An 18,022-nucleotide genomic window follows, 5' to 3' on the forward strand; every position below is an offset into this window, starting at 1 on the left:
GCTTGATAATACTTATTGTGAAGTCAAGTGGGTCAAAAAAAGCCATGCAAGTGTCATCAGGGAACAAAGTCCAGATGATGTTACATTTGCTGCCGTCTGATTTTGGAGAAATTACATCAATAGTACGTGTGTTTATGGCAGAGGTATGAAAGTTAAATGTGATGAAGAGAGGTGCACACTCTATTCTCTTGTGTACTCAAACTATGTACAAATTACTCAAATTATCTGTGTGGGGTGCTACACTACGTACTGGTGTTGGCTGACACAGTGTTAATCATGAAAAAGAATGCAGGCAGCAGTCTGCATGCAGTGTGCACTGTACCTTAGGAAACTGTTTTCCACTTAGAATTAATAAAGATAAACAGCTATTTCATTGTCGATTCAAAAATGTCTTTATCTGAAAAATCCATCATAATTCATAATTGAGAAACAATTACATCATTATTTCTAAATATACATTTCAAAATATTCACATATATCTATAATGTCAATTGCCTATATACATGAATACATTTTTTTGTAATTCGCCATAACAATATTCAAATGACATGTTGTTGAAGAAATCACTTATATACAAGATCTTTGTATACATAGAATGGTAACTTTCATAGAGTCCGGAGCCCAATGCATTTCGGGAAACTGATTTCACTTCATCAGGGGAAATTCCTTAAACAAATAAATGAAATCAGTGTATTTCTAGACATTTATGCAAATTAAGCATATTAAAAACTCAAGACACTACGGGGGGTGCCGCATCATCATATTGGTATAACGGTGTCGTGCTGTCAACTCAATGAGGGTACAGTATTCACAAAGTTTACAGTGTACTGAACGTGAAGAGTCAATTAAACAGGCAATTAAAAAAGGAGATACGCCCTAAAATTGTTCTTCAAGGATTTTGAAACTCAATTACCGAGTGCCAAGTGTATGTAATGCATAAACATGTATTCAAGACCACTGGCCGTGGTCTAATAGTATCAGTATTCTATGTACCTGAACAAGAATAAACCGGTGTGAAATCTTCTTGAGTAGTGGAAAACGGTACTGAAAGCCAATGCTCCTAGAACAAAAGTGAGAACCTGATGTGAATCCATGTCAACGTCTGTGTGCTCATTCCCACTGTCATCAGCGAACTACGTCCTAGTCAACATGGTGCTACATGTAAAATCTGTTACTAATGTAAAGTCGTGAAACAAGCTCTGTCTTGTCAACCGTGCTAAACTAATGCTAAAGGATAGTAGAGCTTACACTATGTACACCATGATGAAAATACTGCGTATCTAGCCATCATATAATGAACTCTTAATGCTGGCTTGACTCTATTGCCTGAATCAAATAGGTATCATCAACCTCATGGTGTATGCACCAACCTGCAATCAAAGGTCTTGTCTATCCTTTAGTATCCAGTGAGTATCTACGATGATGAAAGGTAGAAATCCAAACGTACCGTCAATCTACAAAAAATGTATAATATCTCTGTTGAAATACGCAGGTTTTAAAACAAATTTCAAATACTAACCCGCTAGTAATTCCGCATACCTTGTATATGTTCTAGTAGATCAACGATGAAATGTTAATAAGACAAATCTCGCCTCACTTGTAGGCCAAGTTTTGCTAAAACACAAAAAAACCGAAAAAATAGGCTTTTACTCTCCTGCACAAACTAAACTTTCAAACCGTTAAAGCATGCTACATGTCAAGCGCTCACATACCTCTTTACTAGATGCTCCGTTCCATAACTGTCTACTAACTTCCTGATACCCGATGTCAAATGTTCACCATAGTTTTGCGGAGGGATAGCATACAGGTATAAATAAGTGCGTGTCTAGTGAAGCTAAAGAGGTCCCAAGCGGGAATTGTGGGATGTGTAGTCTTAACTGCTCATCAAAGAACCTTGGTGTAATTAACCCTGTAGGAGAGTCTGTAGTGTGTGCTCCGTGTTCACTGACCTCCTCCCCTGTCAAATAAATAAAAATATACAGTTGCCAAGTATAAAAATCGAGAAACCACAGTGAAACCACTAATGGGCAATGTGAGAAACTTACTGCATAATATGTTGTGTGTAAAGAAAAACGGAAAGGATAGTGGAAATATACCAATGTCCACATCAATGATGCGTATTACATATTGACACAAGAATCTTGGGTTGGGGGTTTGGTACAATACTGTCGATATATTGATGACATTTTTTTAATTTGGTCAAAGACACAATGTGCATTGGAAGACTTAATTCACCAATTGAACACAAGGAATGCTAGAATTAAGTTCACCTCTTCCATCAGTGAACTACAAGTGAATTTTTTGGATGTTCTTATTAAGAAGGATGTAGCTCTGCAAAGATTAACCACAGACATATACGCCAAACCTACAGACAGGAACAGCACATTGCTGTATACAAGTTTCCATCCCAAGAGTTTAATCACCAACTTACCATTTTCTAATTTCTTGAGAATTAAAAGGATATGCTCAGAAGAAGATGATGAAGCATGACACCAACTAGGTTGGTGTATGAGGGCTTCATGACCAAACCTAATGGTTTGCCTGCAGATGTACCTCCTGAGTCTCACTAACACAACCTAGCTAGTCCTATATTGATATCTCTATGCTCAGAAGAAGACACCTTTATGAGACAACTTGCTGTTCACAAAAGCAGATTTGAACAAAGGGGGTACCCTCCAGATATTCTTCAACAAAGCATTGAGAGGTTGGCCAACAAAGATCGAGTTTCACTTTTAACAACATCAACTAAAAAACCAAGCTCAGCGTTTACTTTTGTATCAAAATTTTCGACATCCTCTTATCAAATCAAAAGTATTATCAACAAACGGTGGGATCTTTTGAAAAACGAAAAAGAGTTCAATGGAATATATGATGATAAACCTATTTTTGCTTACACACGCGACAGGAATCTCATGGACATTATCAGAACACCACCCAAACAATTACAACAAGTAACCCACAAAGGTACCACTAAATGTCACTTTGCATACATTGTAATAACATTATACAAGGCAACATACTACTTCATCCCATCACAGGCAGAAAGATACCACTGAAGCATTCAGCAAATTGTCACACAATGCACATAGTTTACTGCTTAAAATGCCCGTGCGGTAAAGCTTACATTGGAAAAACAGAGCGGAAATTCAAAATGAGATTAACAGAACACAAAAGCACAATAAGAACACAAAACAGATCTACTTCAGTGGCTAATCATTGGTGTGAAGCAAACCACAACATAGCTCAACTTCGAGCACAGATAGTGTAAGTAGTTACTAAAACTGAGGGTCAGGATAACAGCTTGAAATTACTCCAAAGAGAAGGATTTGGGATAAACTATTTACAAACATTAATTTCAGAGGGATTAAATGATAGACTTGATTTAAGTTGCTTTTTATAATCTACATTATCATTGAGCACACAACATACAGGAGATACAATTGATTTGTTACTCAGCAACATGGGGGTATTCATTGCACGATCTACACAGATTTACGTTTTACACTTATCATGTTTCCTACTTATCACACGTATATTTGAGTCATGTACTGTAGGCATATTTGAATCATGAAATGTAATTCTGCAATTACTGCGTTTTTAAGCATCTGACAATGAGCCCCAGGGATCGGTTTATAGCTGGCATAATGTATTTTTTTTACATGATTTATACATATTTCTTTTTCACTCTTATTATATTTCCTTTTATCACAGGTATACGTGAGTCACGTAATGCAATTACATGGTTACAGTTTTTGTATGTATCACATAACAATTTGCAGTAATTGGATGGCTTATTCCAATGCGTGTAATGTAACAACAGTTAAAATAGCATGTGGAGATGGGTGTCACATTTTAGTGACATATGTCGATCATTTAAATGTTCACACTGTTTATAAATTTTGTGCATGCATTATTACATTGTCTTCTTGGATAACTATGCGTTCTTCACATTCACTTTAACTTTGTTGACATGCAACACGCATCAATGATGTGGACATTGGTATATTTCCACTATCCTTTCCTTTTTTCTTTACACAACATATTATGCAGTAAGTGTCTCATATTGCCCATTAGTGGTTTCACTGTGGTTTTTCGATTTTTATACTTGGCAACGGTATATTTTTATTTATTTGACAGCGGAGGAGGTCAGTGAACACAAAGCACACACAACAGACTCTCCTACAGGGTTAATTACACCAAGGTTCTTTGATGAGCAGTTAAGACTACGCCTCCCACAATTCCCCTTGGGACCTCTTTAGCTTCACTAGACACGCACTTATTTATACCTGTATGGTATCCCTCTGCAAAACTATGGTGAACATTTGACATCGGGTATCAGGAAGTTAGTAGACGGTTATGGAACGGAGCATCTAGTAAAGAGGTATGTGAGCGCTTGACATGTATTATGCTTTAACGGTTTGAACGTTTAGTTTGTGCGGGAGAGTAAAGCCTATATTTTCGTTTTTTCATTTTTTCAGTTTTTAGGAAAACTTGGCCTACAAGTGAGGCGAGATTTGTCTTATTACCATTTCATTGTTGATCTACTAGAACATATACAAGGTATGCAGAATTACTAGCGGGTTAGTATTTAAAATGAGTTTTAAAGCCTGCGTATTTCAGCAGAGATATTATACATTTTTTGTAGATTGACGGTACGTTTGGATTTCTGCCTTTCATGATCGTAGATACTCACTGGATACTAAAGGATAGACAAGACCTTTGATTGCAGGTTGGTGCATACACCATGAGGTTGATGATATCTATTTGATTCAGGCGATAGATTCAATCCAGCATTAAGAGTTCATTATATGATGGATAGATACGCAGTATTTTCATCATGGTGTACATAGTGTACGCTCTACTATCCTTTAGCATTAGTTTAGCATGGTTGACAAGACAGAGCTTGTTTCAGAAGTTGTTTAGGACTTTACATTAGTAACAGATTTTACATGTAGCACCATGTTGACTAGGACGTAGTTCGCTGATGACAGTGGGAATGCGCACACAGACGTTGACATGGATTCACATCAGGTTCTCACTTTTGTTCTAGGAGCATTGGCTTTCAGTACCGTTTTCCACTACTCAAGAAGATTTCACACCGGTTTATTCTCGTTCAGGTACATAGAATACTGATACTATTAGACCACGGCCAGTGGTCTTGAATACATGTTTATGCATTACATACACTTGGCACTCGGTAATTGAGTTTCAAATTCCTTGAAGAACAATTTTAGGGTGTATCTCCTTTTTAATTGCCTGTTTAATTGACTCTTCACGTTCAGTACACTGTAAACTTTGTGAGTACTGTACCCTCATTGAGTTGACAGCACGACAACTTTATACCAATATGATGATGTGGCACCCCCCGTAGTATCTTGATTTTTATATGTTTAATTCGCATAAATGTCTAGAAATACACTGATTTCATTTATTTGTTTCAGGAAACTGCCCCTGATGAAGGGAAATCAGTTTCCCAAAATGCATTGGGCTCCGGACTCTATGAAACTTACCATTCTATGAATACAAAGATCTTGTATATACGTGATTTCTTCAACAACATGTCATTTGATTATTGATATGGCGAATTACAAAAAAATGTATTCATGTATATAGACAATTGACATTATAGATATATGTGAATATTTTGAGATGTATATCTAGCAATAATGATGTAGTTGTTTCTCAATTATGAAATATGATGGATTTTTCAGATAAATACATTTTTGAAGCTACAATGAAATAGCTGTTTATCTTTATTAATTCTAAGTGGAAAACAGTTTCCCAAGGTACAGTGCACACTGCATGCAGACTGCTGCCTGCATTCTTTTTCAGAGGTATGAAAGTTAACATAATGCAGACAGATGGACTTATGTATCGAATTATTTTGTGTTTATAAGCCACATTTACATTTATTTAGAAAATTATTGGTTTTAAATAATGTTAAATTATGAGGCATAGCTGTGACTACATACCTGATATGTTTGCCGCTGAAATAGAAAAAAAAGAGCAATTAGACATATGGTATCCAAGATGAATTTAGAAATATGATTTATTTTTCTCTGGACTGTACCTGTAAAACCTTCAATTCGAACCGCAAATGCACTCCCAGCACTAACATTGAGCGACCAGCTTCCAGAGGGAGGATTTGTAACCTTGAAGATAGAGCCCCATTGCTCTGATAAAATAGTGACGATTTCTGCTTCTGTGTCTAAGAAAACAAATGCATGTTTAATGTTATACTAGGAAAGATAATCCTTTAAATTCAAAATAAATCTCTCGAATAGGATATTAGAGCTTGTTGCTAAAGTTTGGACAATTAACATAACACCAAAAATAGACTACATTCTCAAATGTACGTGATATTTTTTAATATTTCCTTAAGTTTTTGATTATCACTTTAAGGAGTCAGGAATAGATGAGAGCTGCTTTTCTGTGTTACTTTGAAATTTTGTATCAATTTCCATCAGATGAATTGCGTGGTGGAAAACTTACATCATACAAATGTTGGTAAGAAACAATGTAGCAGAACAACTTAAATCTTCCAAATGTTGATAAGAAACAATGTAGCAAAACAACTGAAATCTTTCAAATGTTGATAAGAAACAATATAGCAAAATAACTTAAATCTTTCAAATGTTGATAAGAAACAATATAGCAAAACAACTTAAATCTTTCAAATGTTGATAAGAAACAATGTAGCAAAACCAATATGGGCCTGTTCTCAAGCATGTTTCCTACATATGCGAGGTGAAAAATGCTTTAAACAAATGTTTCCACATTTTCTTTAGACATGTCTCTCAATTAACACAAGGGACTTGCAGCATGGGCTTCGCTGGGTAGTGAACACATATGCTGGTATCACATTTCTGGCATGGCAGTTTATGGATAAGACAGTAGGAAGCAACTTTGCGCCACACCATTATTCAATGGTTCCTGTGAGCCACCTGGGCAAGGTGACAGGAGCCTTATATTGTTAGTAGTCTGTCCCACCATACCCAGGTCACCTTAAGGACAATCTTTCAGAGGGACAGTTCTGAAAAGGTGCATACTAGTCGATAGTTAGATTGCATTTCCACACCACGCTAGAGGTTCGAATGTAAATCTACACTATGAAGCAAACAGCTTTTCTATCGGTGAATCTGGGGCAATGCTAGCAGGACCCAGTCTTGTTAATTGTCTTCTTAATGCTTTATACAGCAGCCCTTCCCTAGGCCACAACTGCTAAATGCAGATGATAGGTGGGCCATGTGATATTCTCAGATTACTTTGCAGCTCATCAAAATAAATACACAGAGATGCAAGCAATTTCTATCCATCTAAAAACAAAGATAAAATATTCAGTGGTGCTGGAACAATTTTCACATGTTAGAAGTCATAAGGATTATGAAAAAGCAAAGTTTCCTACAAAAAAACAAGTGTAACAACTGAGCTGCATCCATTCAGCAGGAGAGTAATCAGAGTGTGGAATGTTGTTGCTGCTGTATTTTGGAGTACACTGTTGCAAATATAATACTAAAGCATGGTGTGGTGGTACACAGTCATTTACAGACAGCATATTTCCCACTGACTTGGCCTCTAAATGTGCACACACAGGCAGTTTTACTGATAAAACTATAGTACCCAAACGATGAATGGATATTGAGTTTTGGCATTCATTGGAGAATCAAAAAGAAACGTGTCTCAATGTGTTTTGATCTATTAAAACCCTTCATTCCATTACTTCAGTGTTCCAAAATGTGCTTCATTTGTGCTTTTCTAACTACTAATATATTTGTGAGTTCATGTACAGGTATTTACATTTTGTTGTGTGTTAATACAATTGCCATCCTACAACATTTCCTTTCACACTCTCTTTACCCCAGCAAGATGGTTACATTGTGCACTTTACAAATAATCTCATTTTGTAGTCAGAGAAGGTAAATATCAATCTGAGTGTTATAACAATACACAGCAATTTGTCAGTAAACATAACCTAACATGTGACCTCTGTCTTTGAAGGCACAGAAAATGTGACTAGATAAAAACAAAGTTCAAGTCATCTTTATTGCTCATTCACCTTCCGAACCTCAGTATCATTAATTTGGGGTCCTTCAGCATAGCCCTTACTTCCAGCACCTATCCCAGGTTTTGAAGAAAGCCCAAAGATGGGCATTATCTTTGAAAGGACAGGCACGTTAAGAGCATTGGAGATTCAATACCAATTTCCCATTGAAAACATAGGCACCCTCTCAACTTCCAAACTAAAAAGTGGCATTGACATTTGGCTTGTATGAGCAGCCAACAAAAGAGTCAATGGAACACAGGGTCTACCTAATCAGAGGCCAAAGCAAATGGCACATGGCACAGTATTGTAAAGCATTACACCCTGAGCTGAAAGAAAACCACCAGTATCATTCAGAGGCAAGGAAAAAAGGTGATAGGCTTAGAGTAGAATATATAGCAAATGGCAAAAAATGTGCCCTTTCTCCCACCCACTTTCCTCCTATGTATTACATTGCCTGGGGTTTGTGCCCTACCACCCCGAATACCTCACACATACTTTAGCTCTGTGCCTTCCCTCCACCCTCTCCCCCTTCATTTTTGAAAAATGATAGAAAAACACCAAAGTTTACCTCAGCTAGAAGCACTTTGCAGGTTTTCTAAGATATTGTGGTTTGGTGGCCAAACTTCTGTAATGCCAGATGTATTGCCTTTGCTGCAACACCTCACATGCCAAGGAATACTGCTTCAATTGGCTCAGTGGAAGCATGTTCAGTGAAAATGAGCAATGGTGGTTAGCCAGCTGTGTAATGATGGTATTTCAGCCCAGCTGTAAACGTTAGAATTTTCCATTGACAAAACTCAAGGTATGCAGTTTCTTTTTAGAACATGATATCAATGTCCCCTACACAGCACAAAAATTGATGGGTGGAATGCTTAAATTAAGCTCCGCCCTGGTAATCACTATGGGCCGTAACACAGATAATTGCTTTTTAGTTTGTCTCTTCCATTACAGACAGGACCATCCATATTCAAATCAAACTTGACTCCTTCCTAAATTTGATGTTTCAACTTGAGAAACACAGCCAACATTGGTACTGTTACTACTGAGAAATGTGCTTTGCTCAAGGGATATGTCCAGACAATCTGTCTCATCCTTGAGGTGCACCACTGGTTACATGGTCACTGTGCCAAGCAACTCAAGCTGCATCTCACTGATAATGCCAAACAAGGTCAGACCTGGGTGGGGTTGCTTGTTCTCTCGTTAAGAGAGGATATGGAGCATCAGTTTGGTCTAAATTGTCCCTAGTGAAGTAAGACTAATGCTAGATGAACAGAGAAATAAAAGAGATACTGATTAAGGTCCAAAATGAATTAACTGTATAATCTTTTTCCCAAACTGGAGTCCTTTGTTTTTGCCTCAAATAAGGATTAAATATTTGACCAGCATTGATTATAGAGGTTTAATTCAAGGTACTATCAAGGATCAAAATCCTCTGCCTCACAACAAGGATGATCAAGAACAAATCTGACCTTCTCAGTGTGCATTCCTTGACAATTAAATTAGATTAAAAATCCATTCATCGTTATTTTGTATTCACAATAAGATACCCCATGTCTAACATTGCCCACACAAGGGTCTTGTGTTTAATTTGCCATAGGAGTCCAACTGCACCTCACCAATAAACACAAATGAGGGCTGAATCCAGTCTTAGGTTGCTTCTGGTACCAGGTAGCATGGTAGGTCAATTTGGATAGGTACTATTACAGAAGGACTAAAGCTGGTCTGTAAAAAGATGCTCTCTATTTGCCGTGAGATACTAAGGAAAATAATTATGCGCTAGAAAATTACCTCAAGTATTAAACAGTTCCTGAAATGTAGTGAAGTATTCCACCTAGTATTTTTTTGTTCTTTTTCAAATCAAATTTCCTGCCAAGTTTTAAATCTTTTCTCAGCATGTCTGGGGTATAGTTAATTTTGCCTGTAACTACCAGTCATCTAATAGCAACATAAATGAATCCCCCAGCTTTACTCTGGTACTTCATGGATCTTTGACTATTGCATACCAATTGCCTCCGACCAACACCGTTTCAGGGAAAGAACCGCCTGGCCTTAGGTCGGTGGTTACGAAAACCCCATTAGGATGTGATGGTGGGGTCGCAAACTTCCATTTTTCAATGGGAGCTTATGAGGTGGGCTGAAACCTCCCGCGGTATAAGTTTCCATTGAAAAATTGAACTTTGTGCACATGCCTGCACAGAATGGCAGACACCTAAAGGTGCCTGCCACATGGTGAGGGCTGGTCAAGGGGGCACCATAAGTGCCCTGCAGGCCGAAATGTGGTGGACCAGGGAGGAAGGGGGCCCTACTAGGGCCCCCCAAAGTCAGTTTCCGATAGCCATCCAGATTCCCCCGCCGGATTAAACTACACCTGCAGCCATCCTAATGCTGCGGTCAGAGTTTATTCCTACATTGTCAGTCGGATAGCCTCCGAACATCGGTTGGAGGCTTTCCGACCAACATTGTAATTAGGCCCATAATGTGCCCAGGGCCTGTAAATTAAATGCTACTAGTGGGTATGCACAAAAAAAGGAGTTAGATCCTTAGTGGGACAGAAGGGAAAGCTGGACCGTTTATGAATTCAAACACACATAAGAATGCTTCCCTTCATATACTATTTCAAATTATGATTTTGTAAAGACCAAATAAACACTTTAATTAAATCTGGTCAGGTATATTTATTTTTACCTTTCACTTGTTATCGATGTAAAATACTCTCATCTGAAACCAAATTTCATAGACAGAGAGAGAAAACACAACAATCACAAAGCACTTATAGTTCCGTTACTTCATCACAGTGCATTACAATACATTTATACTCACACGAAACATTACCTACAATTATTAAACAAATAATATCAAAAATCACATTCAACAAACATTTACAAAAATAATAATTCAACCAATTTGCGATACACTAGATCATTTTTGAAAATCACAGTCTTAGAATACCCAAATATAATTTACAAAGAGCCTTGACATTTATATCATATACTTAAAAAACAACAGATGTAATATTTTAGCTCTTCTCTAAATTTGCAGACGCGTTTCAGGTTCAGGTCCTGTGTCCCCAAACCATCATCAGGGCTGTGTTAGTCTGTATATTCCTAGCAGGGGCATAAATGGCCACTTCAATCGACTTAGTGCTGGTAGCGCTAGGTGTCCGTTCTCATTCAGCAAACCGTTCTCTGCCTTAGTGTGCTGGTTCTGCGGGAGGGAGAGGAGGAGTATCTGTCTTTCTTAATTCTGTCCTTAACGATGTATTGCTGCCGTATTAAATTCGGTCCCACGACCCTTGCATCAGTATTTCAATGTCCGTTTTAACTCTATTTATGTCACGGAGATAAAAGGCCTCCTCTCACTGTCAATTCTAACCCTGTCCGGGGCTCGAATAAGCGGTGGTGCACCCGCGGTCCAAATTCGCGTTTCACCTTGCTTCCGCCCGAAAATAAATTGAAATTCTTAAGTTCTGTCAAACACAGTGGAGTTCCAACAGTGTCTCTACCTTCTCCCGGACGCTGTTGGAACTCAAGGAAGCTGCGGTCGAGGTGGAGACACCGGGCCTGGATCGGGGGCTCAAGAGTTTGTAAAGACGACCCCCCCCTCCACAGCGGAGTCGGGAGTGAGAGTCTGTCTGTGGGAGTAGAGACTGCTGCAAGAGGGCTGGGATCGCATTCGAGCTACTGTGCGGGTGAGGAGAGACCTGAGTAATGTGTTTGTGGAGCCCCATAAGAGATTCTTTGGGGGGAGCTGGAGAGCCGGCAGCAAGATGGCTGCTCTCTGAAGCGGCTCTGCCGGCCGAGTTGGACTACCGGCCCATATTCTTGTCTACAGCAGTGCATCTGCAGCCGTAAGCAGCTGAATTGGACCAGAAATACTGTTGTGCCCATTTTGTGTCCTGGAGCGGAAGGCGAAGGGCCTTGTGAAGCCAAAAAATTCAATTTGAAGCGGAGGCCCGGATGCTTATCGAGATGGCAAGATGGCAGCTACCGTAATTGTGATGTGGGGCCGGAGCTGCTAGGAACCTGTGAGGCTGCGGATGGGCTGGGGACCCCTCCATCTCCCCCCCCGGTGCCAGGAGTGATTGGTGTTGGAGGTGCGAGGTCACCTGGCGAGAACACCGTAGCTGCGGCAAGCATGAGTGAAGATTGAGGGAGCCCAGTCTGCTTGTACAGCCTGGTAGCTGCATGCAAAAGGAAGTTGCGGTCGAGGTGGAGACACCGGGCCTTGGTCGGGGGCTCAAGAGTGTGTAAAGACACAAGCAGAGTTGAGCGGCGACCCCCCCCGCCTCCACGGCGGAGTCGGGAGCCTGTCTGTGGGAGTAGAGACTGCTGCAAGGGGGCTGGGATCGCATCCGAGCTACTGTGCGGGAGAGACCTGACTGCGTCTGCGACCTGCCTGGTGTACCGGTGAGGAACTGCTGTATGGACTGGCCCTGGGCGTGGGAGATACGATAGCTGAAAGGGCCTGTGGACCCGGAAAATACCTGTGGCTGCCTATCTCTCCCCGGTGGTGATAGCTGAGTGTGAGCCTATGTGCGGAGCAGGCTGCAAGAATGTTTCAAGGGGCTACATGAGTGTCACGTTGACAGCAGTCTACCAATACCACATAAAGAGCCCGGGCGCACGCGAGGTGCACCTGGCAGCTGAGGGAGTATGGAGCTGGCCTAAGCGGAAAGTGAAGTGAATCATCAGGCTGTGAAAATTGCTGTTGGGCGATGCATGATGTGGGCCCAGTGTGAACTTCAGTGAAGTGGGTGAGCTGCAGGGTGTGTGGGCTCATATCGAGGAAAACCAGTGAGCAGAGTGCCTGAATTGGAGTTAGCTTTAGTTTACATTGCTAAGCTGCAGGGCTGCAGGATAATTTGCAGGCTGAACAGTGAACAGGTCAAAGCAAAGGATAAAAAACCTACTGTGGGGAAGATGGACAACCAGCAGACGTGCCTCACCTTTGAGGCCCTCAAACCCCCAAGATCGCAGCAGAGAGACCAGTCTGACTCGGAGCAGGACCCCCCGTAGGCAGGATCGTCTATACTTGAGGCAACATTATTGGCAGTGCAAACCAGCCTCAAGTCAATCAATAGCAAAATAGATGCTTTAAATATGCGCATGGACCATTTTGCAACGCAGCTGGACAAACAAGGCGCCTGATTGGGGGAGGCGGAGCAGCGTATCTCGGCGGTGGAGGACGGTCTTCAAGCGGTGAATATGGAAAAGGTGTTGGCCGTCATCCAGGGCAAAAATGAGGACTTGGAGATGAGATCTCGGCAGAACAACTTTCGCATTTTGGGTCTGCCGGAGTCCACCATTACGGGCCAGATGGAGGTATACATCGAGACAATGCCTAAGGAGGTGTTTGGGCCGGAGAATCTCTCTGCAGTGATGCTAGTGGAGCATGTGTATCGGTCGGTGATGGCACGGCCGGTCCTGGGGACACGCCCCGTCCGGTGATTGCGCGACTTCTGAGTTACCGAGACAGGGACACTGTGATGCGCCTTGCAAGGGAGAAACGAAAGGTAACATACGAAGGAAATGCAATAGAGTTTTATCCGGACTTTACCCTCACAGTACAGGCTGCAAGGCGTGAATATCTCCCAGTGAAAAAGAAGCTGCAGGCTGAAAACATTGCCTATGCAATGCTGTATCCTGCTTGGCTGCGCATAGATGTGGGAGAAAAGCTAAAGATCTTTGTGACCCCCAAGAGTGCAATGAAATATGTAATGACATTGCAGCTTTGCATAAAAAGTCCAGTGAACTCTCAATCTGATGATGAGTAAGGGGACTGGGAATGCTGGATCACTGTGTTCTCTATGTGTATGACGGGGGGTTGCTGTCAATATGAGGGTGTTGAGCTAGAGGGAGGCTTGAGGGCTTCTCTATATATCCAACCAATCAGGGTGATATACAGGGCATGGGATAATGGGGCGATTTGCTAAAAAAAGGTAAATAAGCACACTGGACTCTGAGTTATTAGGAACACTCGGCAACCTCCCTCGTAATCGGGAGGGGATCTACAGGCACTAGCAGCCTCCAGATGGGAGCACCCAAAATGTTTTTGATGGTGTATGATTGTTGCGTGCACAAAGTTCTGAGGGAAAGGAATGCCTTTGGCGATTTGGGTTGGCTGAAGTGGGTGGGGGTGGTATGTGCAGGGTCTGTTTTTGTTGTAATTACAGTGAAGGATAGATGCATGTACGTTTGCGAGGTTGTCTGTTTTGGGGGGTGACATCACAACAGATTATGAGACCTAAGAACATAAATGGCAGCTCTGGGAGGAATGATTTAAATGCTGATTTGGAACGTTGGCGGCCTAGCAATTCCCAAAAGATTAGGCAGGTGTTAGCATACTTAGATAGGCATGCAATCCAGGTGGCCCTGCTGCAAGAAACTCATCTGACCAAGCACACTGAGCAGAATGTGGGGAGGTGATGGTCAGTTGTTAGGGTGGCCTCCTCATATTCCATGTATTTCATAGGGGTCATGCTCCTAGTAAAAAAGGGTACCCCATTTACGCTCCATGGTACTGAATTGGACGATCAGGGTAGACTCTTGTCAGTGATTTGGTCTACTCTCCTCTACCCTGGTTATCTGGGGTGGTGATTTTTTTAATGTATACTTGGACCCTGATAAGTATAGGTCTGCTGCCTCGGATTGACACGGGAAACAGGCGGCGCGTAGAGTACCGGAGATTATGCATGAGGAAGGGCTGGTAGATCCAGGGAGGGTACGGCATCCGGGTGTAAAAGAGGGTACTTTTATCTCCTCTGTGCATGGTTCCTGGTCCCGATTGGACTATTGGCTATTATCTAAGGAGGTGAGTGCACGGGCAGTGAGTGTCGAACATTTGGCTATAATCTGATCATGCTCCAGTCTTATTGGAACAGGCAATTCCGACGTTCACTATGCCCCCATGTCAGTGGCGATTACATCCGGCATCCTTGTTAGACCCAGGTGTTTTCAACCACAATATGGACGGTCATTAGCAATTTTTTTTCAGGATAATTAGGGTTGTTAGAGAAGGTAAAAAAACGTTGATAGTCTTTAAAATGATGATCCCGGGTGAATGCATGGGAGTGCAAGTGGGCGTTTTGAGAACCTTACGCAATAGGTTGACAGACATAGAGAGTAAGCTCTAAAATCTTGAAAGGCAATATGAGCTACAACCGACACCAGATGCTCTTGCACAAATGAGGGAGTTAACTACAGAGCATTCGGAAACCGCAGAGCAGGAGTGCATTATATGTCTAGATGCTGGGTGGCCAGAGGGTATGGGGAGGGCTGCAGGCAGGACAGACGCTGGCTACAAAACTGTCTGAACATAGAGAGCAGGGTCACATAGTTGAGATACTGGATAAAGACAGTGAGCCTAGATACATGATGCAGGAAATATTATCAGTATTTACTGAGTATTATGGTGGCTTATATGCACACTGAACTGGGGCTACAGAACAGGAGATAGCTGGTTATCTCAAGGATGTGGCATTGGGATGGCTGTCCTCAGGACAAAGGGAGTATTTGCTCCAATCTCAAATGGTAGATGATGTCAAAGAAGCCATACAAAAACTGCTGAATGGTAAAGCTGCGGGCACAGATGGTCTGCCTGGTGAATTTTACAAGATGTATGCTGATATGCTGGCCAGCAGCTTGTTGAAATATATGTGGAAGCATATGAGAGAGGGATTTTACCGCCCACGTTGTGGTAGGCCTTAATAGTTATGCTATTAAGATTAGATAAAGATTCTAAGCTTTGTGAATCTTATCGGCCACTTTCTCTCATGAACAGTGATGTAAATATACTCGCCAAAATCATAGCACTGAGATTGCAACCACTGTTGCCTGCACTGGTGCTACCAGATCAGTCAGGCTTTGTGCAGGAGCGGTAGATGACACACAATCTGAGGACTTTGTTCGCGACATTACATCATCTAGACCTTGAGACGAGGGCTGCAGCAGTGTTGCTTGCCACTGCAAAGGCTTTTGATTCCATACAGTTGGGCTATATGTTTACTGTGCTGTGTCGTATGGGACTCCTTCCTCCCTTTGTGCAGTGGATATGTCTGCTATATGCTGCACCGATGGCAGGGATTAGGGTCGATAAGTTTGTGTTGGATCCCATCAGAATATGCAGAGGGACGAGGCAGGGATGTCGCTGTCGCCCATGCTTTTTTCTTTAGTGCTCGAACCTCTGGCATGTCAAGTCAGACAGCTGCACAAACAGGCAGCGCTGGGATTCTGGCAGTGGCTACTAGCCATATCTCAGTATGCAGATGATATACTGCTGTAAGTGCGGGAGCCAGAGCTGAATCTGGGCCCTCTGCTCTGAGAGTATGTTAAGTTTGGTGGGTTTTTCGGCCTCAAAATAAATTGGGATAAGTCAACAATACTACCACTCACACAGTGTACAATGCCATGTGAATTGGAGTATCCTCTGAAGTGGGCTAAGGATGCTGTCAAGTATCTAGGGATTTGGGTGCATAGGGATCCGAAGGTAGTGGTGCAGATGAACTACGGGCAGACGATTACGACGCTGACAGACTAGGTGATCAGGTGGATGCACCTCCTGCCGTCTCTTGCCGACCACAATACTGTTATAAAAATGATGCTTCTACAGAGATTCTTGTATTTTTCACGAACATTCCTATAGTGCTGACTAAAGCTTTTTTCACGTCACTCCAGGCATGTCTGTCGACATTTGGTATGGGTGGGTAAGAACTCGCGATGCAGTTGGGAAACACTGGTCCAGCCTTGAAGCGGGGTGGATTTTGTGCACCAGACATGCACCTCTACTATCTCTGTGCATAAGCACATTTCGCTGATTATAGGCGCTACCCACAAAAAATGTTGCCGCATTTGGCGGTGGAGTAGGATGACGTCCATCCGGCTCCGCTCTCAGCGGCGGTGATCTACCAATGTCCCCTTAACTCTAGGATGCATAATAATGCAGTGACCTGCACTATCCGTGTATGGAAAGAGCTGCGGTGAAAGCGGAAAGGGATTATCTCCATGCACCAGCTTTGTTACTGGATGTGCACCATGGCATATCCGTTTCTCAGGAGTGGGCCCATTAGACACTCTGGGAGGCGTAGAGTTACTACATTGGGCGATCTCTACCTGACTGTGAAATTTATAATCCTGGCAGCCCTCACTACAAGCAAACAGTACACAGCTATGTTGAGCTTTGCATATGTTAGATTGTGAGCTGCCATTCGTATACTCTACCCAGAGTACCTGATGAGCTGAACCCTCTGAATGCACTTCAAGTGCTGCTGTCCACGAAGGAAAGGAAAGACCTAATTATTAGGCTGTATAACGCCTCTCTTGTTGAAAACCTAATGGTTATGTCTGGTGCATTTGAAAACTGGAATGCTTTGTTGGATGTGCAGATGTAATGGGAAGATTGTGTTACGTGCTTTGCATAGACTGGGTGCGTCACGGTGATTTGCAACTTACGCATAAAACATTTTAAGTACTTGCAGCAGATGTACTATATGCCAGTCTGCTTGCATCGATACAGGCTGGGTGACGACTCCTGCTGTGTGCGCTGTGGGATGGAGAGTTCTGACTTTCTGCAGTTAGCTTTGATTTGTAAAAATTTGGCATTATATTGGGGTAAAGTGACGCAAACCATTTCGCAGAAGACTATGGAAAAGGTAGCATGCACGCCGCAGGTAGGTTTATTGGGACAGTTGAAGGTAACTCAACTGAGCTATCGTAAACTGGTGGCTATTGCATTTATATTGGCCAAAAGACCAGTGGCCAAAAACTGGGGTGGGAAGAGGGTGCCAACAGTAAGGGCATATTTACAACAAGGGGTGGTGAGGGACAGAGTCTCTGAATTAAGCAGAAAGCTCTCACCCAGTCAAGAGATCAGGGCTAGATCCAACACCGTTTTTTAGCTCACTGCACCATCCCAGTTTCAGAACCTGGCTGTATGCAAATTAGTCTGTTCCTGTCCCAGTGCATGATGGGAACAGGGCAAACC

The 18,022-nt window shown here is 42.0% G+C and overlaps 1 protein-coding gene across 1 annotated transcript in view; it reads right to left on the minus strand.

The window, feature by feature from the left end:
- Window positions 1-5,972: 5,972 nt before the first annotated feature.
- Window positions 5,973-18,022, minus strand: part of LOC147660913 (von Willebrand factor A domain-containing protein 7-like) — a gene marked incomplete at its 3' end in the record, with an annotated part of 105,910 nt that continues 93,860 nt past the window's right edge. The window contains exons 7-8 of the mRNA XM_086951432.1: window positions 6,071-6,208; window positions 5,973-5,987 (exon numbers count right to left, since the gene is read on the minus strand). Of these exons, the coding sequence (XP_086807558.1) occupies window positions 5,973-5,987; window positions 6,071-6,208 (153 nt within the window). The remainder of the gene's footprint in view (window positions 5,988-6,070; window positions 6,209-18,022) is intronic.

This window comes from Lissotriton vulgaris, unplaced genomic scaffold (genome assembly GCF_964263255.1).
Source record: "Lissotriton vulgaris unplaced genomic scaffold, aLisVul1.2 SCAFFOLD_380, whole genome shotgun sequence".
Taxonomy (NCBI): Eukaryota; Metazoa; Chordata; class Amphibia; order Caudata; family Salamandridae; genus Lissotriton; species Lissotriton vulgaris.